At 36.3% G+C, this 26,640-nt stretch overlaps 1 protein-coding gene across 40 annotated transcripts in view; it reads left to right on the top strand.

The window, feature by feature from the left end:
* Positions 1 to 26,640, top strand: part of RIMS2 (regulating synaptic membrane exocytosis 2) — a 421,007-nt gene that overhangs the window by 157,322 nt on the left and 237,045 nt on the right. For 39 of the 40 annotated variants that reach the window (XM_071738118.1, XM_071738119.1, XM_071738124.1 and 36 more), the window contains one exon: positions 19,733 to 20,658. In XM_071738118.1, coding sequence (XP_071594219.1) covers positions 19,733 to 20,658 — 926 coding nt within the window. Of the gene's footprint in view, positions 1 to 13,372; positions 13,625 to 19,732; positions 20,659 to 26,640 lie in introns of those variants that run through there. The other variant, XM_071738132.1, reaches the window with a different exon arrangement.

A 26,640-nucleotide genomic window follows, 5' to 3' on the forward strand; every position in this document is an offset into this window, starting at 1 on the left:
CTGAGAGAACTTTCTTTTTGTATATTTGCACTGGACATTTGGAGGGCAATGTTGACATCCTGGCTGTCAGTTACTGAGAGAGAGAAAAGAACATTCATGCCAGATGGTCTCATGCTTTTTATCAGATATGCTATGGTGATAGACCGCATATAAGTTAGGCAGCAAGAAGAGAAATGAGATGGAGGAAAGAAATATATATGTCAAACAGATACTTTAAATCTTCTTTCTTGCAGAATAACGGAGTAGACACAAATACAGCACAAGAATCCTTTATGTCTGAGGAAGTGATGTACATTTTAATTCTAGGCTTAACAGTGTACAGGATAATAGTAATGGAAAAATACACTACATTGTCTCAGTTCTAGTTCTTGTTCTACAAGGCATTTTATATTTTGAGAGAAATGTTGAAGATAAATGTAAAGATGAATCATATGATATAATATTTATGTTGTTAGTATGCTGAGGCTAATTTTTCTGTTAGCTTGTGGTATGTTGATGTTTTGAAATGCCAACTTTCCTGAGTTATTGCATATCCAAGACTGAGATTGTAATTCAGAAAATTAAATACACTGATTTAGAAAGATACCATGATTAACTTTTTAAAAAATGAAATAATCCTAAATCTGGATTCTTTGTTCTGGTGTTACATCAAGTCTTTCAACTATCAGAACAGCTGCCTCAGCCTTTTGGTGGAATTTTGTTAAAATAAGAAAACCTATAAGACTTTTTAGCACACTACATTATCCTCTTCATGCAGGATGGAGATTGATTATTCCATTCTTGCAGAGTAACACAAAGATTCAAATAGTATTCCAGGATGGATCAAAAGAATCATGGTTTGCAGGTTGAGAGAGGTGGTTTTCCCCCTCTGCTCTTGTGAGAACCCACCTGGAGTACTGTGGCAGTTCAGGGGTCCCCAGTACAAGAAAGACATGGGCCTGTTAAAGTGGGTCCACAAGGAAGCCACAAAAATGATCAGAGACCTGGAAAAGCTTTCTCATAAAGGAAGGCTGAGAGAGTTGCAGTTATTTATCCTGGGGTAGAAAAGGCTCTGAGAAGACCTTATGACAACCTTTAATTGTTTAAGAAAGATAGAAAAATGCTTCTTGTCGGGGTCTGTAGTGACAAAACAAGGAATAATGGTTTCAAACTGCAAGAGGGTAGATCTAGATTAGACGTAAAGGAGGCTTCCTCCTCCCTGAAAGTGTTCAAAATCAGGTTTGACGGAGCTTTGAGCAACTGATATAGTGAAAAATGTCCCTCCCTGCCCATTGACAGCAGGGGTGGACTAGGTGATCTTCAAAGGTCCCTTCCAACCCAAATCATTTGGTGGTTCTATAACAGTGTCTGTCTTGGTGGTAAATAATCAGTCTGTGCAATTTTTTCTTAGTGAAAACACCATCAAAAGCCAGCCAAGATTGAAATGGGTCCTGTTAAACAGATTATTATAATACTATTTCAATGCATTTGGGCTACTCAGTCACGAGAAGTTACATAAGCATTGGCAGAGTACTAGCAATAGAGGGACTCTTGCACATCATTCAGATCAAGTAAGAAAATCTGTAGTATAAGTTTTTTAGTTTTAGCTCAATATGCATTTAGTCTCAATTCACGATGCAGCAGCTGCAGCACATGTACCCTGCCTATAGCATAATAGTCCTAAAGTTAGTGGCAGGTTTTCTTCTGATGCTAATAAAACTTATTTTTCTGACACATTTCACAGCTTAGAGCAGGACTTCCTAATTTCTCTGTGTGATTGGTTTGTGTCTGTGGGGTTTTTTGTTGCTGAGAAAGTGCTTCTGGTACTCTGCATTTTGCATTTCTCTTATCTGGCCTTAAAACTCTACAGTGTAGAAGTCCATATCTTAGTTGTCTTGTCTTTCTTCACAGTAAATGGAGAGAAATAAGCACTTCTAGGGAGAAATTAATCTTTTCCCATGATAGACATCTAAAATTTCTTGGACTCTACACGTGCCATTTGTTCCAGTTACTCTAAGGGAGTGACTGTTGACTTAGGGAGTTTGCACTGGAGTTCCTAATCTATTTTCTAGGTGAGATCACCTAGTCCCTTGTATCTGAAGTTTGTTGTTCCATTTATTTTAAATAAAATAGAAAAGAAAACCATTTTTGTTTTAAATAAAAATGTTAAAAATCGAGCTGTTTACTGAAAACCATGTTGATAATGTATTTATGCTGCTTTTTTTCTGGATTTACAATTGAGTCTTAATGATGACAACAACATTTGCTGGTTTAGACATCTTAATGTGTAATGTTGAGTATCAGAAAGGCTAAAGTTTCTATTGTATTTAGTATTTTTGCAACCTGATATTTGCATGAAACTGACATAAAGCATTGTCCAAAAGAGATGTAGATGCCAACTCTTAGCCACGAGGACTATAATAGTTTATTCACACTTTACACAATGGGACACCACACAACAGGTACATGAACACTAACTTTAGCTTGGAACTCATCTCCCTTAACTCTCTTCATAGTCATTGAAGAGAGATGGGTTCTCTAGGGGATGATTCAGAGAACCTAAACATAGTTTTCTGCTCTGAATTGCCCATTTTCTGCCTCTCTCCATTGACTACAGAGGGAGCTTGGGGAGAGGAGATTCTCTGAGTTAATTTAAAGAGTGTTTGAATATCCCCATGTCAGTAGATATTCAAAATCTAATGCTCTGTAGGCACTTGTAAGTCAATGTGCCCCCCATTAAGGTAAACATTGAAAGTCAAGGTTCTCATGCCATTTTGTATAAAGGTAGCCAATCTCAATCTATTTTATTTGCATCTTTAAAAGCAGTATCACAATGTAGCATATCACATGGAGTAAATCTGCTAAGTCTAGATTAAAAAACACTGTATTTGATTTTTTTTTAAGATATGGAAGGATAGTTTCTGTTACGTGAGTTATTTATTTTTCTAGTTCTGATTTTTCTAGATATGCTTAGTTTCAGATAGATTTCAAACTCGTTGCACTAGAGATCAGATTTTGTTGCTATTGAACAGAGTGAAAATGTATACAGTTATGATATGTTGATATTAATTTTATCTTTATGTAGCATAGTATATATTCACTTTTAGATAGGTAAGTGTGATTTTCTAAAATATAATGTATAGGTATATTGTCTATATATTAAAGTAAAACAAAAATTTCCTTGTATGTGCATTCTTAGCGTATTTTGAATTAAGCACTAAGATTTCCAATGTCATTTGGCAGTAAAATATAAATTAAATTACTTTGAACAGATAGGATAACTGGATTAATGGAATGTAAATCACAATGAGCAAAATGGTATAGAAAATAATTTTTGAATAGAAAATTATTTTTGTTTCTTAGAAAGACTGAAATGTAATGTCCCTTTCACAGGAACACATTTATCATGAAGCACAGTTTTGTAGTGAACTTGAGAAGAAAAAGGTGTTATTTATGACTAACTTTTCCTTCACATTTACTAAATCCTGAGTTAAAAGATGTTCTATGGTATTTTTCAGTAATTAATTGTAAACAAGTTTACAGAAGCGAAATTAATGGTTCTCTCCTTTCTTCTTTATTTTTCTTCTCTGGGAAAGCACTCTGCCCAGAATTAAATACTGTGAAATGTCGGGTGATTTTATATTTGAGAGGCAGGATGTGTGCATTTTTTAATATTTTAGTGAATTATTTTAAATTAAGATGAATATGCTGGAGCTTGAGTCTTCACTTTCAGGATTGGCTTGTAGGTTTTCTTAAAAAGCTGCTTTCTGGGGTTAATATGAACATTTATGGGGTGCTGTTTCTTTGCTAAAGCTTATAGGTATGCTGCTCATTTTGGCAGAATCCTGTGAGTCATTTTTACATAGACTTGGAGCATTTGGATTCTGCATATCAGGTTACTGTTTATGAGTCAGCAAAAATGGGTTGCTGATGACCACTCATTTGAAAAAGAAAGCGGATGTCAATACCCATGGTTCCTTGAGGCACCCTGTGCGTATGGATGCATGGTACTTATCCATCCTCACCACTGAGGAATTTCCCATCTGGATCTTGCAGTGGCCGGGGGTGCTGCAGGTCCTTACATCACCTTTCCGTGCCTGGTAGAGAGTCAGGTACAGCCCCAACAAATAGCCATGGCCTTAAGGTTACATGTTGAGTGCCTGAGGTGTCTGTGCATCAAAGCGATACATCTCAAAGAACTTCAGTTATTTTAAGGTAAGTAATTAGTCTCTCCTTTTCTTTTTTTTTTTTTTTTTTTTTTCCCCTTCTCATGATTATTCCTACAAACAGGCAGCCTGATTAAATCTCCGTTTTTGAGAGTAAAAAGGATTAGTGGAAAAGTGATGACTGCAAAAGGTAGCTGTAAAAACAATCGTTGAATATTCTTTGCTACCCTTTACTCTTAAAAATAAACTACCAAAAAGTCTGTCTTCCTCTTCCCGTGACATTTTTATGTATCTCCCTTATCTGCAGTGGCTAGACAATAAGAAGTTAAATTAAATATTTGTTATTACAGACACAGATGGAAAAACTAAGAACATTTTGACACATCTGGAGCTACTGCATAATATCTGATGATTCATAGAAATGTAAAGATGATAGCTTTCAAAAGATCTCTGTCTTCTTTTGAGGTTTTAAAATATGTGTTCATCCTAAATATTCTTGAAATATAATGCTCCTGGATAACTGATACAGTATATTAATTACTGTAGACATTTCTTCTCTTTTCTTGCCTGCACCTTGGAAAAGAAACAATAAGCAGGTTGCTTATGTATTACTGTATATTTTCCTCTGATGATTTTATTTTCACTGCCCTTTTCTGAGAATTCTGCTGCAAACCTCAGTATTTGTACAGGGTGCTAAATTCTCCGAGAAATCCAGCTCTCATTAGATTCTTCTGTTTTTTCCTGGCCAATTAATTAAATTTCTTAAGCACAGTCATAAATATAGTCCGAGGCATATCACTTTTATGGTCTATTAGTAGACTGCATTGCATATTTTGAGTTGGTTAGCTGCATCCTATCATTAAAGGAGTCTTTAAATGAGTATGTCTTTGTGATACTAAGTGTGCAGTTACATTTTGTATATTCAGTGACCCAGTATTTTGTAGCATTTCTTATGAGCCAGAAGAGAAAATGAACAAAGACTGAATGCATGAGTCATTATTTGCTGAAAGATTCTTGTATTCACTTTTTTATTGTGTCCCTCAGACTGAACATGCAAGCTTTTTGTTTTGAAGGGGTTGAAGTATTTTTTCTTGTGACTATACAAGTAAATGTGTAGTTGTCTCCTTTTACTGTTCTTTCAACCGGAAAGTACAGTGCAGCCCCAGCATGTACTCCCTAGTTCTGGTAATGGCATGAAAAATATGGAGCATTATAGAATCTCAACTAAATACTGCATTATTTTAAAAAACTGTCTGTTTTATTTAAAAAAAAAACTCCTTTAAAAAATAATAAATGCAAAAGAATATAAAACAACTTTGACACTAAACTGGATACTACATATAATTATTTCATTACATATTTAATTATGTGGAAAGATAGGTAAAATGAGTTAAATTTCCTATGGCAGTAGTCTGGAAATTTTAATAATACATTTGTAATAATTGACTGTGAAAACAATTTTGTTTCTGTTTTCTAGAAAAATATAATTTATTTGCATTTTGGTATATTTTCTGTTCTAAGATGATAATAAAACTTTGTCCAATCTCACTGCTTTGGAAGTCAGGGATGCTATGGATTTAAAAAGCCATGATGTGTAGAGACCATTTACATAAGTAAAAATTTTCAAGGCTTTCTAAGCCTGAATACCATACATGGAGACCATACTGAATTTTGATAACTGAGAAATTTCCATATAGATGTCTTTGGAAATGTGACAAATGCAGGTGAAGTATTCCAAAGGAGATAAGAGAGCATCTTCTCTTCCTCTCAGGTTTTTGACCTAGCAGTCATCTTATGGGCTGTACAATGTCCCCATTAGATCCTGACAAGAAAAGCAGTTACACTTTTTAACTACAAGAACATAAACGTGTTTAAACTTACCTTTATTTCAAAAGTATTTTACAAGTACTTCTAAACTAGTTTACGTTTAACTCGGATTTAGGGAAAAAATATTTGAATTCTGAAGACATGTACTTGCCGTGTTTGCTTTTATGGTCACTATTGAAGACATGACAGAATTTTACTGAACAGACTGTGGTAAAATATTTTGATTTATATAGAGGCTTGAATTTTGATGTACATAGAGTGGGCCTCAGATTTTATAAACCTGCACTTCATTGAATGTTTTGATGTTAGCTGTTTAAGCACTGAAAAGTGGCTTAGAGTGAAACTGTCTCATGGCATTGTCAACACTCTACTAGTTAAAAGATTTGAATCTTTATTAAATTTATGGCATGGCTGCCCATAGCCTCAGACAGCTTTCATCTCACTGACAAGTCTCTGGATGTATTTTAAAAACTGGCAATATCTGTTGGTCATGCCTGGAATTACAATTGAAGTTCTGAAGTTCTTCAAAGATGAAGGACATCTTTGTCCTTCTAAAAATCAGGCTTTCCACTCATACTTAGTTGTCGATGCACAGAATAAAGGCTGAAGTTCTCCATATATAGACATTTTTTTCTGAATTCTGTTTTTAATCAGAAAATACAGGTTAGTGTGAGATTTAGCAATGAGATATCTAAATTTATTTATTTATTTATTTATTTGTGTATTTATTTTTGAAATTACTTTTTTTTCAGGTTTAGTGTTCTGGATTTCTTTAGGGGATTCCACACTACTGTTAACAGAGATATCGATAGGAGATGATCACAGATACTTAATATCATATTAAACTTTGTTAAAAAGTGCATAATTTTGCATTTGGCTCAATACTTTTAGTTTTTGGTCTTTCTAGTATGGCAACAGCAAGGAGCCAATGAAAAGTTTTCATAAACTACGATAAAATATTCCCAGGATATACAGAATAATTATTTCCTTTTGTCAGTTCTCCTTTTGAAAAATCTCAGCTTTAAATCCTCTTGAAATCTCCTGAATTCTAGTATACGATTGAGTATGTGGACTTGTTTTCATGATTTTATTCTCAACTGGCTTTGCAGCTACTGGCATCTGGTAGTTATCCTGACTGAATAACTTCTGTTTTACTAACCACCACTACAAAATGTGTGAGAGGAATGGGTGAAAAATTCTTCAAAGATGAGGCTTTGTAGTAACACTACAGAAAATTGCTAGTGAAAATAGAAAAGTTTTTACTGGTTAGCATAATAAAAACTTTTTTTTTGCTATTTTAATTTTTTATTCAGAGTAACACTGTTAAACCAGTAGTTGGAATATAAAAACAATTTTTGTTTCAAAAAATTCTGTGATTGTGTGTAATTAATTTTGTTAAAAAAAACCCCAAATTCTATACTAAATATTCTAAAAGAATGTTCAGACTTATTAATGTTCTGCCTTGTACAATTTACTCTGAAAAAAAGTATTGATACTATAGCCAGGTGTTATTATTTAAAAAAATATATTTTAAACTATTTTCCACATAGATTTCTGATCTTCAGACTGCTATTTGTCTGGGTGTTACGAAAAAGTTATAAATGGGTTTTTAATCCTCAGCACCAGCATTTCTACTGAGATATAAGTAATAAGAAGAAAATAGCTTTCCTGGTGAAGGTGATCTGTCTTAAACTAATGGTCTTAGGAAAAAGCCAGGCTATGTGGACTCAGATGTCAGGCACTTTTGAGAATCTCATGCTCCTAGCTGGAGGAAATTTGGTGCTATCAGAATCACTAAATAGGTCTCAATGTAATGAAGGGAATCTCATTTACTGTAGATGGCCATTATGCTGCACATGGTCTCTTGCTTCTCTCTTTCTTTTCCCCTAGACTTTTCTTTGAAGTTCTGCAGATGTATACTTCCACTTTCTTTTGGCTCTCTATTTCTTCTTATGCTGAAGGCATAGAGGAAGAATCTGAATAATCACATCCCATGTGCAGTAGCCCATCCATTATATAGAAGTTTTCGGGAAGTTATATCCCTTTCCACCTTTGCATTATCTATTTGAGTTCCAAATAAAGATTTTATCTTTGGCATGTGCCTATTTCTTTTTTATCCACTTGTTACTGAAGTAAAAAAATTCATAAGATTTAAATGCTAATTCTAAGCAGAATAAGTGTACATTAGTGTTATATGTATCATGGATTCCATGCAAGGGAATGGACAATCAGTGTTGAAACTTCCTGATACATTGGAAGCTCTCTATACAAAACTGATGATTTAGTGTTCTTGTACTTGTGATTTCACCCTGAACTTGTGTTCCAGGATAGGTAACTTCCATTCAGCAATCTGAACCACAATATTGTCTAACAATGAAGACAGCATGTTAAAGAATTTTGGCTGTAAAAATAATTGTTAATTGTTGTAGAGTAATTTATCACTATTCCTTAGTGTACTAGTTTTTGTAAAAAAATGTGTGGGTTACTTCACACCAAGAATTCTGATAATCTTCTAATTTAAACTGCCTTTTCCACTCTTGCGATTTGCTTTGTATCCACTTCTGATATCGCAATGTTTCAATTGTCTCCCATGCTGATCTTGATTTCTTACTTGAGAAAAGCCCCTATAATTCCAGGCCATATTTAGAGATATAGTTCAACGCAAAGTTAGCTTTTTGTTGCTTATCCTCAGAGTGGGATGTCATAAAAGATGAACTGAAAAGTAGTATGATCTCTGAGGAAAAGCCTCTGAAGACAAATGCTTCCAAAATACGTTTGGTTGGAAGGCCTGATGCAAACAGATTCTCTAATGGGAGAGGTCTGATTTCCAGTAGGCCATGGTCATGGCTCTCAGCCTGAAAGCTAAACAACCCTTGCTAAAAGGTGGTAGAGGAATATAGAGATCCTGGCCATCTGGTGTTGGTAAGGTGATTTTGCCATAGTCACAAGATACTTTTGATGGGTAAGAAGAAATATATGTTGTGGATTCAGGAAGAGTAACTAAAAATAAAATCATAACTATATAAGGTCTATCACTTTTTATTTTCTCTTTTGCCACCTATGAAACAGGTAAAGAACCAAAAAGATTAAACTACTGTGCAGTTTTTTAACAAAACTGGCATGCAGATTGTGTTACTGGATCAAACCTATATTTGTGTTTTTTGCACCAAAATAAATCAATCCGTAGAGTAGAATACTAGGTGTATTTATGTTTTGCTGTACTACATGAAGCACTAGCATAATAACTATTAGGCAGCAGTTAGCTTGACTGTTGGAAGGGACCTTAAAGACCATCTAGTTCCAACATCTCTACATGGGCAGGGAGACTTTCTACAAGACCAGGTTGCTCAAGTCCCATTCATTCTGGTCTGAGCACTTGCAGTGATGAGGCATCCACCTCTCTCTGGTGAAACTCCCTTTGCCAGTCAGCTAGCTTAAGAAAGAGCACCAGAGGGCTAATTTTCTCTTGATCTTTGGAAGTAGTATATATTAAAAACCATACTCTTATGCTGGTGCTTGAGCTTTTCATAGAATCAGGTGATAAAACTGCTTTTCACATGTTCCCATAAAACCCACTTGTGATTCTTCACTTTCAAAGGGTGTAATATGAGCATTTTAATAGGGACACCTTGCACTGATGTACCAATGCTAAGTTTACTCATCTAGTTGTTCCCTTTTTAAATGACATAGTCATCCCAGGAACATTTTAAGGCACCTTCAAGCTTCCCATAAAGAGGGAAACATGGAGACATGTTCCTACTTGTTAAAATTAAACCAGAAGGTGTACTGAAAATTAAAGAGTTTGTACTAAATCTTGGCCATCCACAGAGTTTTGGAGTGCAAAAAGACAGGCCTGTATTTTTTTTGTGTGTGTGTTTGGTTTGGTTTGGTTTTGGGTTTTGTTTCTTCGAGGTTTGTTTTTTTTTTCCCTAAAAGATTAGAAATATTTTTTTTCCCTATTGTTAGTTAGAGGCTGATTAGGACATATGTCTCTCAGCTATTCGTTTTGATTGTTTTTCTCCTGTAAAATTACAGAAACTTCATCTTTACTTTCTGCTCCATCAACTCAAGCAACCTTACTGTCTTTTATAGTCTGTTGCAAAGTTAGCTTGGCTCCCCAGCATGACATCCAGTTGCTCTCATGCTTGAAAAGTGCATCAATGAGCATACATTTAACTTTTCTTGTTGGTTAGATCAACCACAAAAGTAAAGGTTAACTTAAAAAAATACTACAGATCCTGACAATAGCAGTACTGACAGTCTTGAAGTCATCCCTAACCTCTAAAAGCTTCCATGATTGTCTTCAGAAAATGTTTTAAATTATTGCTTTCTTAATTACTTTTTTCCTGTACCTTTACTGTGTTCTGTTACCTGAGCTACTCAGAGTACTCTGTAATTTTTATGTCTATTTTGTATATTATTTATATTATTGAAGATGGTGAGATGTTGCAAGACTTAAGAATTACCTCTCACTATTTTTCAGCTATTTGCCAGTTGAGTCTAGTTGGTCTTGGCTGGACATCTTTTAGTTGTTCTCATATACCTTTTCTAGAAGTGCTGTTGTTGATGAAAAAAGTGATCAATGTTAGGTCCAAAATCACATAGCTCTGAACTTCAGTTAGAATTTCATCATTTCTGTCTTGGCTTTGGAGAATCCTACAGAAAAACATTTTTCTGGGGGGCAAAGCAGGTTACGGTGGTGACAGGCACTGTAAAGGATGGAATAGTTGGGGTGGTTATATACACATGCAGTTAGAAAAGTAGCATTCATTTCTCCTGTGGAATATAAAAAGCTGGCATCTAGTTTTCCTTTTTAAGTAAGACTAGATTAATTAAATCTATATTCATTGCAGCAGAATGCAGAACACACCTAAGGGCTTGTTTATGTTACAAGACTAGGCTTATTTTAGTTGTTTCATTGTAAAGTGCCTTTGGTACTGATTGAATGTTCTTGGAAGTTACATAGCAACAGATCTCAGTGAATTTTCTTCATGACTATTGTGTTTCATAGCAGTTCTGCAAGGAGTATTCAACACTGGTTTGCTTCCTACTATGAAGGGGTTGATATTTTCCTCAGTATGTTCTATACTGTTGTCATCTTAATTGGATGTTACCTTCCTGTATAGAAGTTGCTATGCAGCCAGGATTACCCTTTTCACTTCCATGTGTTCACTTCTGCACACTTTCAAGAGTAACTGGTGTTCTTCCATATGGCTTTTTTCAAAGATCCGGGAATGAATTTTCTTCTTTGGAAAACTTCAAGTTCCTCTTTTATGGAAGACTTGCTCCAGTGCAGAAACTCTGAGAGATTATCAGAAGTGAAGAGGGGGGGAGACATACAGAACTGGTCTCAGTGCTGCAGAAAAGCAGAGTAGCTCTGGTAGAAAACTTAATTCAGGGATTGGAACTGGGTGTCTTAGGATGGCCTTGCTATCTGCTGATATTTCAAGAAACTAGGTTGTTATGCACATGATGTTACTAGATGGTGGTATGGTGGGAAGTCTTTCATACAGCATCTGTGAAAACCCAGGTAGCACAGACATCCCTACCTCCTGTCTGAGCCCTGGGATCTAAACAGAAGAAAATCTCTCCAAACAGCCATAACTGGTCAGTCCTGCATATTGGGTTGCACATTTGGGCTCACATAAGGACTGGATTGCAAGCCCAGTACTTAAACTACGGTGGGGCAAGTTTATTTAGCTTGAAAAGCATTGTAAATTCATGTTCTACCAGTATATAGTATAGGTGCTGTGGATTTAAACAGACGTATAAATTATTTTCCTGTGAACTTATGGACTGCTTCTGTGTTGGACATAGCTGGGCACTGGCTTAGAAGTGCACAGATTTAATCCAATCTCACCAGCATGTAGAGAAAGACAGCTGAATTGGAAATTTTATGTACCATGGTAATTTCCAAGTTATTGATGCACCTGTCTTATTTCATAGTGGTCCACTAGTCCCTGGTATGAACCTGTTTAGCCTGCCAGCTTTGTCCTGGGGGCTGGTGGGCTCCACACAGCCCACCATTCATTGATGAGCAACCTCTGATTTAATTCACTGGATTTAATAATGTACCTCTGCCTCACACTATGGAACAAACCAGACATTTTCACAGAGGTTATTTTCTGCTTCTGTTTTACTGAGGCATCAAAACCAGCTCAATATGACCTATTTCATTGGTTCTGCTGAAATATGAACCAAAAAGATATTGTAAAACTGAAATTAATTTTGATATCATAAATACATAGTACTTGTGGACACAATAAATAGACAAAAACAAAAGATACACTGACTTACATTAATTAATAAAATTACTTTTTTGGGAATGCAGCAATCCAAAAGAGCCTGCAGAGATGTTACTAGGCAAAACAATTCTCATATGACTGTCTATGTTTCTGATATTTTCATACTGTTTGATCATTATTGAAGTAGCTGTATTTTTTATTTAATGGTGATAATACCCTAGTAACCACAGTTTTTGTTTGAAAGAGAATTTTCCTTTTCATTAAAGTTAAAAGTTTCCTTTGAAAAAACAGGATACTTTCAACTGCAGCTCCAGAACAACCTTTCTGGTAAGAAACAGAAACTTTAAAAAAAATTAGGCACAAATTTAGATGCAAGAGAAAAAAACCTTCAGTGTCAGAATACTTTTTCTAGGAGTACGAACTCACTGTTATTAATGTAAGAGAAAATTTAGGTTACTGCTCAGTCTGTATTTTCCCATGTCATGCCACATGGTTTAAATTTATTGCAGTTGAATTTGACTGGTGTATGGTGCTTTATATTAAACATAATTTGCTTGTAAGCTAATTTGTATAGACAGAAGATACCTAGCTTTTGAAATTGTAGAAAAATGTTTATTTAATGCAAGTGAAAATGTCTGAACATTTGCTTTCTACTTATTTCACATTCTCACCATATTTTGAAGGTGAGAATAATTATGATGACTTCCTAGAAACAGTCAGTCCACTGATTTTTACTGAAAAAAGAGTTTTTAGCTCCATACTATGTTAAGCACATCCAACTGAAGTAGATGCTACAACTATTTGCCCAACAGTTGAAAATATCAAAATTCGATGTATTACAAACTAAAAGTAGCAGATATTACATAATTTCACTTAAGACTGAGACCACCAAGGAGATGCCGAACCTAGTAACACAAAACATAAAATGCTGGGAATGCACAATATAAAAAATAGTTTAAATTAAATACTTTGACCAGCATGTACATTAGTACGCAATAGTACTGTAGCAAGGCTCTAATCAGCTAAGTACCATAATCCTCCTTATAGGGTACATTCTTACTTGACCTCCAGCTATATACAGCACATGGTAACAGCATTAAACTGTGACACTCCTCTCATGCACTCAGTAGCATCTCATTGGGTCAGCTCTCTCACTTGAATTGCTGTTGTTTTGTAGTCTAGACTTTTGTTATTTCCTAGATGCCTTGTATTTTGTAATTGCACTTTGGCGATAGGGAAAGGATTGTAAAATGCTTCAAAAAATTTGTCTCTAAAGACTAAGAGACTATTCATATGATTTTACTGAACCTAGAGAATTAAATGAAAGACCTAGCCAGAACAGAAATTGATGTATTCTCATGAACCCGAGGCTTTCTACTTCCCAGATGTGCAATGGCTCATCAAAAGGTAAAGCACACAAGAAAGATGCTGAATGTGTCATGTGAAAACAATGTGTAATGCTCAGCATTTTTTGTTCTTTTTGGGGATAACAAGGAGGATACTTTTTACTTTTAGCAAAAAAAGCTCAGTGGAAGTATGGAAAAGGTTTTTGTTGCAGTGCAGATATATGAGAACAGTATCTTTAACAAAGTTTTGTACTTTTCTTTAAATTAGTATTTTAAATTGTATTCTATTATGTGAGAATTCTTTTTTAAAGTTTGATTGCTTTTCATTATAATAGCATACACAGACTTTTTGAATTTTCTTGTATATTATATCATGTGAAATTCTTTTTAGCAATAGCTGAGTATGGTGTTAACTCATTCTTGTTTTAATGTTTCTGTGACCTACTATTTTTAACACCCTAGCTTTTAAACTCATTTGATTCCTACTGTACAGCAGCTGTTATTTGATTCCACCCTTCTGCATATGATTTATATGGTGTCAATTCTGAGAAAACAACCCAGAATACATATTCTGAGCAATTATGCTCAAAGGCAATTTAATCTATTTAGCATTATTTTTATGAATAGGGTTTTTAACATGAGATTTTTCTCAAAAAGTAGATAAGAAATTTCTTGAATATATATTAGGTAGAAATAATAAGGAAAATATTAATTTTGAAAATGTTCAAAGGTAGAAATAAAGAAAAAAATCTCAGGGTGTTTAACCAAATTGTAAAAAGTAAACATTCATCAATGTAGCTGAATGAACAGTAAATATAAAATATAGTTATTTATCTCTATGCAGGTCTCTAAAATCAAATAATATAAGGGCTACTGAAAAATCAGTAAAAATAAGGAGGACAAAGCCATTTCTTCTAGCAGTCCCATTTTCCTATCTGTGATAGTCTTGATGTAATTAAAAAGTTGAAACAAACTTACTACCTAAATATATTTAGATTAGTAAGGGATACTTAAAATCACTAGTTTCGTTCAGCAGCTCCTAATTTTTTTGCATGTTATAACTCTTTTCCTCACACAAATTGAAATTAGTCCTTGAAAATGGCAATGCTGAATTTTTGCTGAATTCCATATATAGAAAATATGGGACTCTGTAGTAACTGTTTTGTTCTATACGTCTGTGCAGTCACGTCAAGTTGAAAGCAAAGTTGTGGTCACTGGTAAATTTTATTAAGTTAATGTTTTGTTAAAAAAGGTTTCCTTTCATTTCGTTGTTACGAGCCTGCAGTCAGTGAATTTCTGTTTTCAGATAAAATCTAATGTAGATAACTTTGGCAGTATCAGTTTTATAATTCAGTAAATTTATAATTGTCATTGTAAACTTAATTCATTATTGCTTGGAGATACTTCGCTGGAAGCTATTTTTATTGTTCAAAATATAGTTGCCATAAAATAAAATTTGTAAGGGATGGCTGAAATGAGAAAGGAAATGATGTCTCAGATGAACTTTACTGTGTCAGTTGCCTGGATATCTGAATGTTACATGTACTCCAGGGCAGTTTGTTTAAACTATATAAGTAAAAAAATGTAATAAATACCTTTTCTTTTTATCAGAGATGGCTATTTAAATAAGTTAGTTTGCAAATCATGCACTGGTTGCTTACATTCTTTCTCTTTTGAGGGTGCAGGGGGTGGCAAGGAGAAGGGAACAGACAGATCAGATTAGTTTAGGGTATAACAACACATCATAGAAGAACTGCTGAAAGAGATCTTGGTAGAAACTCAACTGCTTAGAGGCCAGATGAAGCTATTTTTTCAGTAAGCTGGAGCCACAGCTGCTTTGGAGAGTGTAAAAATGATTTCTCAAACACATCGTGACTCAGCAAAAGCAAAAGTTACACACAGAGAATGAGAAAAGGGGTTAATCCAATACCAGCTCTTAAAAAAAGGTACCAAAAATAGGTAAACATTTTACAGATTCTTCAGTGTGGCAAAAGCAGTCTGTGGAAATGCATTCCTAACAGTGGGAGAGTGAGACCCTGGCAGGGAATGGCAGTCGGGTCTTTGCTGTGCGTGGCGTTTCCTGCGTTCATTGCACTTACTGGAGTTTGGGTTGCAAAGTCAGGAGTATCTTTAGCTCACCTTCCTGCAGCCCAGGAACTTTTTTGCAAGATGTCATGATGTTTTTTCATCCTCTCCTTGTCACTGCTGTTTTGAAACAAGTGCCTGACTGTCTGTTGAATATGACACATAGAGGTGTAAAAGTTTTGAATGGTAGAACTGTTCTTATGGGATCACTCAGGAAGTGACAAATGCTGTTTTCCAAACAGGAGTCACACAATAGAGACAAAGCTGTGATTATTATATTTGATGTGGTCTCTAGCAAGAATCTCTGTGTCTTGCTTGGCAATTCCAGTGAGAAATATGAATTTTTATACACCTTAAATTATTCTTTCATGTACTGAAAGGATTACATTTTGAAACTACTTAACTGCAAAATGACAATATGTGCAGGAGAAGTATTTTCAATTTAATTTTCAAGGCAACTTTATTCCTTGATAACTTGGAGGAAACAGAGATTAAAAAATTAAAATATTCCCTAGTAAATTATAATTAGGTCTTACAAGCAGGTGACCAGTAGTCAGCTTTCAAGTAGTTGGTATTGATATAGGCTCAGGCCCACTGAGGCCTTTTAATTGACCCAAAACTTATTATTTGTAATAATTTCCAAGTAAATGTAGATTAATTCAGGTACCCATATGTGTGAAGATATCTTCAGAATGATATTGTTTTGAAAGTTTTCTCCAGTTCTATTGTTCTGAGGACAAGATAAGTAGCCAGGAAGATCTGAGTTCTAGTTATAACTGTGATATAAATACTTTACATAGTACAGTGTTTTGAATATCCATGGCTTCTGAAATGAGATGGAAACTTACCTTTTAAATTTCCTTTTCCTTGATATGCTTAGGTTAATTTAAAAAAGATCTAAATCTAAAGAGATATGTTTTTTCATCAAGGAGGAATAAAATTAATGGCAAAGACTTTCAAGATACCTATTTCAATATTGAAATCAGAGCCTTTAAAGTAGAACAGCTGTCTTATACTCTTCCCTGCCATGTTTTAAGCACTTTCTTCTGTAGTGTAGAGGAGCTAAATAATTTAACTGAACAAGAGGTCAGGTTAAAGTCGAGCTATTTGCTTTTTCAAGGTACTAGTGATATCTAGTAGTACCAGTAAATACGGTTTCCATCAGTGTAAGGTTAAGAGATGTATCTTATATCATCAAATATCATGTATTGATAAATTACAATTAAAGAAATAAATATATGCTGATAATTAGTAGAAGTTTCAGTTTCTGTTTCAGAAAAAATATCTACTGAATGTGCCTGAAAAGGAGATTTCTGCAGGTTCTAGAGTTATCTAACCATAGATATTTTATTTTGTTATTATTTACAAGCAGTAATCATGATGGCATGGAGGATTTTTCAGTGCTGTGGTAACCTTTTCAGAAGAGGTGGTAAACCTTTTGATGAGATACAGTGCTTAGTTGAGCTGGAGGGTGTGTATCACTGCTGTTGACAGCCATTAAAAGTTATCAGAACTTTTAATGTTCCAGGAAAGTCCTGGAAAGGCAATAGTAATAATTTTCCATGGTGTATCGAGCTGGAGGTACATGGGGAAAAGCTTTTATTAAGGTATCTTTAAGTTAGTTAATGGTGAGAAATGGATTAGGCAAAGGCTCATGAAGGTGAGTGAGAATTAGCCTGTGATCTAAAAATAACAGAAAGGTTTTAATAGTAGTGACTGACTATGAGTTTTCACAGGTACTGTTCCTCCTACCATGATCTAATAACACTGGTTTGAAATATACAGACCGAAATACATACCTGTTGAGTGCCATGTATTCCCATTGGATTTGCATGGAGATAAAAGATTTTGCTTATGTGGGGGGCAGAATCAAAGAGGGGAAATTTACATTTTTATGTAGGCATGGTGAAAATTTTTAGTGATGTAGATAATTTTCTAGGGAAAGAACTTATTTTGTAATGTGTCCTATTTTTAATCTTCAGCTCTAAATACTCCAGCTGAGGTGCTTAAATCAAAAATATTTATCTTCCTTAAAGCAAATTTCCACATGTAATTTTGTTATGTTAATGGAAACCTCTATGTCTTTGTAAGCCATCTTGGTTGTGGTAGACCTGTTGTCCTAATTGTCTGTTCCTGTTGGCTGTTCTGGTTTTAGACTTAAGAAATTCTGTTTATGTCAAATTAGAATGATTAAACTTGAGTCTCCAGTAGCAAAATCCATAGAGTTTTTGTTAAACTTATAGAGGTTTTGATTTGTCATGGTACTAACATGACACTTTAATAAGACAGATAGGACATCTTAGCTTTACCATAAGCAAATAGGCATCCAAATGATGCTTATATTATTTGTCATGCTTCACAGGAAGAGTTGCATTTTTGCAAGATTGGATTAGTTTCCTCATTTGCAGATGCCATTGTAAGGCTAAAGTACTTTAATATTTACAAGGAAAGACTGTGTCCAAATCTTTTGAGCACAGTTTTATGACCCTGTATGGTATCTAAGACAGGGTGCCAGTTTGCCAGTCAGCCCCCCCATGCATATTCTGCTCAGACAGTTGTGGTTGTCCCTTGCTGAGCAGAGACTGCATTTCCTTTCCAGCTGCGAGAATATTATTTTCTCTCCTGCTTGCTAGGCAGAGCCCTTTCTTCTTTTCTGGGCACCAAGAAGAGCTTTTTTTCTTCTCCACTGCACTAAGTTGAAGCCTTTCCTTTCCTGATCCTTGCTATGACAACTGTGGCAACAACAGGGCTGTGTGTTTGCTCACCTTTTCCCTGTCAGGGAATAATAGCCAGGATATCCTGGTTGCTGCCCTTCAGGCATTTATGAGGACAGAAAACATTTTCAAAGGGATCTTAACTATAAAGATAGAACTAAATATAAGAGGAAGGGTCTGATAACACAAAAATAGGTTCACATACGTAATTTCATGGCTTAGAGCTCATCTATCTTACCCCAGAGGAAGCCCAGCTTTCAGACTCTTTTATCCACATCTGGGATCTTTGCTCCAGTTTCCTGCAGGTAACTACTCCAGATCCATTTGGGGTGAAGAACTATGTATGAATCTGGACATGCCTAGAAGTTGCGTTTTAAATGCTCTTTACCCTCTTAGTACTGTAAAGACAGGTTTTGAACTTCTAGTCCGTTTTTTTTTTTTTTTTTTTCTGTATGAATCACTACTCCTTATTTAGTTGATCACTTCTAATCAAGTAGTGAACAATGTTGTATCAAAAAAACATCCAACATTCATAATACATTCCAGACACATCCTCTATTAAAAAACCGAATATAATAAAATCACTTCAGTCAATCATTTGGCAGGTCAAGGTTATTATTACTTTTTTTCATCTTCCTCTGAAACCTCAGAAACTGTCTGTGGCTGGATAATTTCTGTAACAAAGACTCAATGTTTAATGTGGTACAGGAACTCCATTCTGGCATCTGGCTTGTGTCTTGCTCAAATACTTGGCCTAATATTATCGCCAAAAGTAGAGGTGGGAAGGTTTGGGATTTTTTTTGTCAAGTCAGAAAGAGGGGACATTGATGCTCTTACCCTTCTCAAGCAACACAAAAAATGTTTTGTTTTCTGAGTTTGGGTCTTCTGGGTTCATCTGATTCAGACAAGAGCTGCTATTGGATTTTGTCCTGTTTTCTCCCCTTGGCAAGCATTATAGTTTTATGGGAACTGAAATGTATGTTTTTAAGCAATAGTGGCAGCTAAATAATCAAACTAACTGAATGACACATCTAGCCCTAATTTTCATGGTTACTATGAACCCATATGAAATAAAATTATATGGCCAAGTTACATCACTGTAAAATGCAAAGAATTATAAAATTTTGGTGCTTATAATGCACTTATGGCATTAGAGATTTGTGTTCTGTGTTTTATAATTTTGTATTTGTATTTTTTCTTTTAAATCTGTTTTTGGTACAAACTATGAACCATAAACACATTCACAAGGAAATGGATTTAATGGATTTTTTCCCATCAGCTGATCATTCTATCATTCTATAAGCCTTAACTGTATATTTGTTCTACAAGAAATATTGACAGAATTTTTTCTTCTTTCTTGTCCTATTTAGGAAAAGAAGCCCATCAATATCAAGAGAACAGAACAGAAGATACGACCAAAGGGACGAGAGAGACGAATATTCACAGTATGCTACATCAGACAGTGCGATGCCCAGGTCACCATCAGATTATTCAGATCGGCGGTCGCAGCGTGGGCCTCAGTTATATGAAGAACCTGAACTGGGTGATTATAGGGATTCCAACAGAAGGAGTCGCAGGCGTTCCAAGGAGTATCCGGTAGAAGAGGAGGATGCACAGAACAGGGAAGAGTATGAAAGGCAGCGGAGGGAAGAGGAATACCAGGCACGATACCGAAGTGATCCCAATTTGGCTCGGTATCCGGTCAAGCCGCAGCCGTACGAGGAACAAATGCGCATTCACGCGGAAGTGTCCCGAGCACGGCACGAGCGGAGACACAGCGACGTCTCCTTGGCAAATACTGAACTGGAAGACTCTCGGATGTCTATGATGAGGATGGAACGACCATCGAGACAAAGATCAGTGTCTGAGCGCAGAGCTGCCATGGAAAATCAACGTTCATACTCTATGGAAAGAACTCGAGAGGCTCAGGGACCGAGTCCCAATCGTCAGAGGACCGCAAATCATAGCCCTCCTACACCTAGGAGGAGTCCAATTCCTCTAGAAAGAGCAGACATGAGGCGCTCTGATTCATTAAGGAAACAACACCATTTGGATCCTAATTCTGCAGTACGGAAAACAAAACGTGAAAAGATGGAGACCATGTTACGGAATGATTCACTCAGCTCAGACCAGTCTGAATCTGTCAGACCTCCACCACCAAAGCCCCATAAAACAAAAAAGGGAGGTAAAATGCGCCAGGTTTCATTAAGTAGCTCAGAGGAAGAACTGGCATCCACTCCAGAGTATACAAGTTGTGATGATGTAGAGATTGAAAGTGAAAGTGTTAGTGAAAAAGGTAAGATTTCTAATTGTTTGACTGTTTCAATACATAAATGTGGTACAGTTGACATACCACAGTATGTTTATTTTACCTATTAGAATTGATTGCAACCACATATCTACAGCTCTTCACAAGTTACTCAAGTTTATTGTAATAGGAGTTTTTCCTGATTGCTTGTTTTGTTTACTTAAATCTAAATTTCTTGATTTACATGAAAAAGAACATCACAGCTACTAAGAGCGCATGGATATCTTGAAAGAAAAAAATTGCCTGTTGAAAAACCTGTTCATTAAATCAGCAAGTATCTAAAGCTAGGCTGTCGTATAAGGCCATGGTTTCATGTCTGTTAATACCAGATTTGCATACTTCTGGATCTCAATGAGTGCTTATTTGATCTGGATCAAGTGTGGGCGCATGACCGTGTTTCTGTTGAATTAACTGGAGCACATGATGCAGAGATTATGCCAGTCTGATGCTGGCTGCTGTAGGTTAAAGCACACCTGACCTGGAAAAAAAACCTGTGTCTATGACATTAACCCATTCAAGTTTTTAAATAAATTTAAAATAACTGATGCTGTTTATACCAATGGAGGTATGTTTTTTTCTTCTTTTGCTGAGAGGCTCCAGTGATTTTCAGTTTTAGTGCTTTTTAGGATTCATGATGTTGGAGTTACTTCGTTGTCAGAAAGAAAAGCTAAGTCTAATTGGCATGATCCCCAACCTATCCAATGGTAATGTATGACTTAAATATGAAAGCATTTGGAATCATCAGTTGAGATTGAAACAAATTAATATTATTAATTCTCTTACCTTCACAGATCTTGTTGGTTTAAAGTACTATAATTTATTTTCAGTTAGTATTCTTATGCTAGTACACCTTTACTAATTCTCATGAATGGTCATCTGCTGTAGTGGGTTGGAAATTTAGTTGTATTTGTTATTAAATTGCTATTGAATTGGTTCTGAAGCAAGTAATTAATCACAGTTAGTGAAATTACTCTGCATTTTCATATGTTACTATCAGCAACCATGGCCTGATAAACAAGGACCAGGGTGGTGCAGAATGGAGGGAAATTTCACCTAGGTCAGATCCATGCACTTCCATGAAATAATGGCAGTGAAACTCTGAGTCCCTTAGTCTTCCTGATGATCATAAAAGCTACTATGAACTTCAGGGTGTTTACAAGTTATTCTTAGAAGGGACCATGAAAAAAATAGACCAGACTGATGTCAGAGAAACAGTAACTAAACAAACTAAACAAAGTGTACACTAAACAAAGTGTAACAAAGTAAAAATTTCCTTAATGAAATTCAGCATAGGAAGAAGGATAGTATACAAAATAATACACAAACAATTCATACACATAACATACAAAACATTAATATGTAAAGAGTACTGTGCAAAAATGTTAGATTTTTTTGTTATTATAATATGTAAATTTTTTTATTATAATAATCTGATATAAATTACAGGCTTCACATAAAAATTTTGTATTTTTACTATCACAAACCCCACTTTATTTTGATAGCAATAGTTAATGATAATGTCTTGTCTGCGCTGATTTCTGAGGTATTGAATGAAGCTACACTGAGCTTGTATTTGATAAATTAATCAAAAAAGCTTGCAACATTTTACAGGAAAAGGTGTCATGTTTTATGTTTTGCTAATCTTGTGTGAATTAATGTAAGCAGTTTTCATTGCATGGAGTATAGCTATGGAAGCATAGCCTGGTTTTGGCCTTTGGCTGGAATGAGTGTAGAGAACAGCCTTGGTTTATCACAGAGGAGGAGAGCAGCTGCTTGAACTGGAGGAGAGCTCTGTTCACTTCTGAGTGTGCGTGCTTCCAGCCTGAGCTGGAAGGGCCTCTTTCTGCCCTTGCTGATGGGCTGGGGGAGGCAGAGACCATGCCTGAAGCAGCAGCCATTCCAACAGTAACACCCAGAGCCAGCTGGTGCCAGCCTCAGCAGCCCTGCTCTGAGCATCAGATGATGTACTCAGCCCCATTCAGACTTCTCCCCTGCTCTCTAAGCCCTGGAGCAGAAGCTCCAGAAAAGTATTTGTTTGAGTGGATTTGGAAGGATTTGGCTGCTGCTGGGCATGAGGGAGAAGAGATCTACTAGAATGAAGAGGAAGAGAGGGTCCTCACTGGCTGCATCCAGCCTTCATATTTTCCATAGGCAGAGCCACAGAATCCAACCTCATCCTTTTTATTGTCATTAATTTCTCTCACCATGTAAACCTGCACTCAGAGTTGCTATAAGCAAGTGATTTCTTCATGAATACCACCAAAATTAATCCAGCACACCAATCTTCCTGGTATTGCAATACATTATTTATGTAATTGATAAAATCCAATTACTTATTTTAAACACTTCCCATAAAAATTGTTTTCTTGTCCCCTCAAATGACTCACTTTCTGCCCTTCAAAAACTCCCTGGCTGTTCTTTTAAGCTGCATACAAAGTCTGTTTGGCCAAAGATATAATGCTATATATAAAATATTCGGCCTTGGAATGGTGAAGGGTGGCAATGTTAGAGAGTTAGAATTTTGACGCAGTAATAATGAGTTCTCCAAAAAGAAGAATAATTTGCTCTCCATCTCTTTATCTATGGAGTGCCCGTATCTTTTCACGGATGCTGAAAATAAATATTAACAACTGTTCAGCTGTGAGAAGCAGTCTGGACCTCAGCCGCAGGAGCAGCTGTTTGCTGACTTTTTCAAGTCATTGCTTTTGAGAAACGAGTCTGGAAATTGCGAATTATCCAGAAATGCAGGAAAAAATATAGCTCTTAAAGGGGCTGAATGTTTGCCTTTTAAAGCTTAATTTCCTTTGAAATGGCATGATTCTTATAGGTGGTTGGAACATATACATGCATGTAAAATGAAGACAGCCATTTCATTTTACAAGTCCAATAGAGGCATTGATCAGCATCTGGATTAAGGGCTGTGGGTAGATAATTATTACTGAATGCCTATGATTTTAGGTATCAGGTCTGAACTCATTTCTGTAGCTATCTGCATTAAGGTAAATTTTTTTTCCTCAATTTTAAAAAATGTAATCTGATTGTTTTCAGGGATGGGATGAGGAAAAACTATTTCTCTGCATGTTTCTGGTAATGGTCAGAGAAGCCATTGCTTGGGAATGCACCTGCCTCTGCTCTGTAGGGGACAAGGGAAAATGTGAGCAGAGAAAGCTGATGGACACCCAGACAGCACTCAGGCACCCAGAAGACAGATGTGTGAGACACAGGCATGGTGAAGAGGTATTTTAGATGGTGGCTCAACTGCAGAAGAGATAGATTCTTTAGATGCTGCATAGGTTTTGTCATGCAACTATATTTGGACCAGAAAATTCGGGTCATAAACTAGGCTGAGGACTGGCATTTTGAAATGGGAATCAGGAGGCAGAGCAGACAAGGGGACGAAGTTTAGGAACTGCAAAACAAAATACCACCAGTAGATTGAAATAGAAACTGAGACTGAAGAGGAAGAGAGGAGAGCAAAGCTGGTAGATCAAGTAGGCTATTCTTGTGACCTGTAGTTAGGGAAGAAGAAATAAAATGAAGGAAACAGATCTGGTAAAGGTAAGTGGGAAGGTGAGAACTGGCTGGAGCTTCCTGAGCAGTGGGTTAGAAGGTCCTGAGATCAGCTAAGAAGCAGAAGCATCAGTTTGGGACTGATGGTCAGTGGCTGGGAAAAGGTTGTTCAGAGAGAAAGGACAGGAAGGCTGAGGTGGGCTTAGCAGGAATGGCAAATAGGGACTGGAATTGCTTGAGGAAGGGGTGTGGGACTGGCAGCATTGATTTGAAGTGCTAAGAGGGGAGTTTGATTTGGTGAGAACTGCAGGACTATGGTGAGGAGCCAGCGGTGTGACGGACCAGTTCACTCTTCAAAAGGTCAGGAAAATGCATGTTTAACAATGTTAAATGGACATAACTGAGATTATAAACATGTTTACTTGAAATCTGAGTTGTGTCAGAATTAGACACGTTTTGCAGATTGAACTTTATCCCTGGGTCTGTTGTGTCCCCCATTCAGAACATAGATAATGGAGAGGTGACCTGTTCTGGAGATGGGGTTCCTTCTGTTCCTTCCCCCCAAAAACTGGAGGTTCTGGATGTCTTAAAATTCTTTGCAGCTCTTACAAACTCCATCGTTCCAGCAGGAGACAACTTCTGCATGGAAAAAGATAATTCATTCAAAGAAATCCAGGCACATGATAGCACTAAATACTGCTCTAATTTTCTCTAAATATAAAGTAGGACATAGTAGATTTTCCAATGGTGGTAAACAGTTCAGGCATAGATGTATACCATGCTCCCAGCCACCTTCCAGAGCACCCTGTGAAAGATATGTGTTTGCACAGACTGAAACTGATATCTGATGTGGGTGGGAAAGTGGTGGGAAAGGCAAATGTGTCTGTGTTTTGTCAGAGGTGCAGTTCTTTAGTATTTGCTTTCACTGTTCTTTTATTAAATTATAGCTAGACGGATGCCCATTTTTGTTATAATAGAAGCTCATGAATAGATTTATGAAATAATTCAAATCGTAAGAGACTTTAACTCATTGAGTCCAACTGTAAACCTAATGCTAAATCATGTGCCACATCTACATTTCTCTTAAATACCTGCAGGGATGGTGACCCCACCACTTCCCTGGGCAGCCTGTTCCAATCCTTGATGACTTCTTCACTGATGATTCCTATTGCTTGTTACATGGGAGGAGGGACCAACACTGACCTCACTACAACCTCCTTTCAGTTGTAGAGACTGACAAAGTCTTCCCTCAGCCTCCTTTTCTCCAGGCTAAACCACCCCAGTTTCTTCAGCTACTCCTTCTAGACCCTTCACTAGCTTTGTTGCCCTTCTCTGGACCTGCTCCAGCACCTCAATGTCCTTGTAGTGAGGGGCCCAAAACTACACACAATATTGTCAGTGTTGAGTACAGGGGGACAGTCATCTCTCTCGTCCTGCTGGACACTCTATATCTGTTACAAGCCAGGATGCTGTTGTCCTTCTTAGCCACCTGGGCACACTGCTGGCTCATATTCTTCTGTTTCTCTTATTCTCATGTTCTTCAACATGCCCACTATAACATGGACAGAGAGGTTTCACTGATCTTACATACTTCAGCGTCCCTGTGCTGTTGATTGAAAGCTGCAGAGCACAGGCTACATGAGCAGGAATGTATGTATGCAGGACAAGAGGTTAATATGCTATTATTTTTCAAGAGTATTGACATTGTTCTTTGTCAAGAAGATTCATTGAAAACATGGATCTATAACCTTTCCTTGGCTGTGTTAAAGTAATTTATAAACATGAATAGCTGCACTTTTTCAGTATGGAAGTTAAAATGGTCCTTGTGTCTGGAACAGCTTGCAGGACTTACTTATTTAATGCAATATTGAAACCAATCTGGTAGAGATCCAGTTTAGTTTTTGACAGAGAATAAAGTCTATTTGGAAACAATATGCTCATCGTAGGTTAAAAAAGTATGGTAGCTCATGGTGTTAGGAACAGAAAGAACACTTTCTGAGTGCTACTGCAAAAACAGTGTATGTCTTCAGGAGCAGAACTGCCAAGCAAGTGGGATACTGTCATAGTGCTCTCACTTATAAGTTAAAAGAGATATTTCAATCCTACTTATGCCAGTTTCATGCATTTCCGACAACTTTGACTTCAAAGTTACACTGAGCTAAATTAGATCAAAACGAGGTCACTGTTTCTAAAAGTTTCTTCATTCAGGTTAGAGAGTTCCTGAAAGTCTAAATTCACTGGAAAAAATTATACTAGAAGGCAAAATGGGAGGACTGAGATGCAGTACTTTTCTTAAACACAAGAGTCTTTGAAATTCCACTCAGTTTCAGTATGGAGATATTTTTTAATTCAAAACATTAAATTTTGCATGGTCATAAGGAGAACAACTGATTATCTGGAACACTGAAATGTTTGATGTGTATTATTAAAGGATTGGTTTGAGGAAGCCAAAGTGCAAAA

The sequence above is a fragment of the Heliangelus exortis genome, chromosome 2, assembly GCF_036169615.1.
Source record: "Heliangelus exortis chromosome 2, bHelExo1.hap1, whole genome shotgun sequence".
Taxonomy (NCBI): Eukaryota; Metazoa; Chordata; class Aves; order Apodiformes; family Trochilidae; genus Heliangelus; species Heliangelus exortis.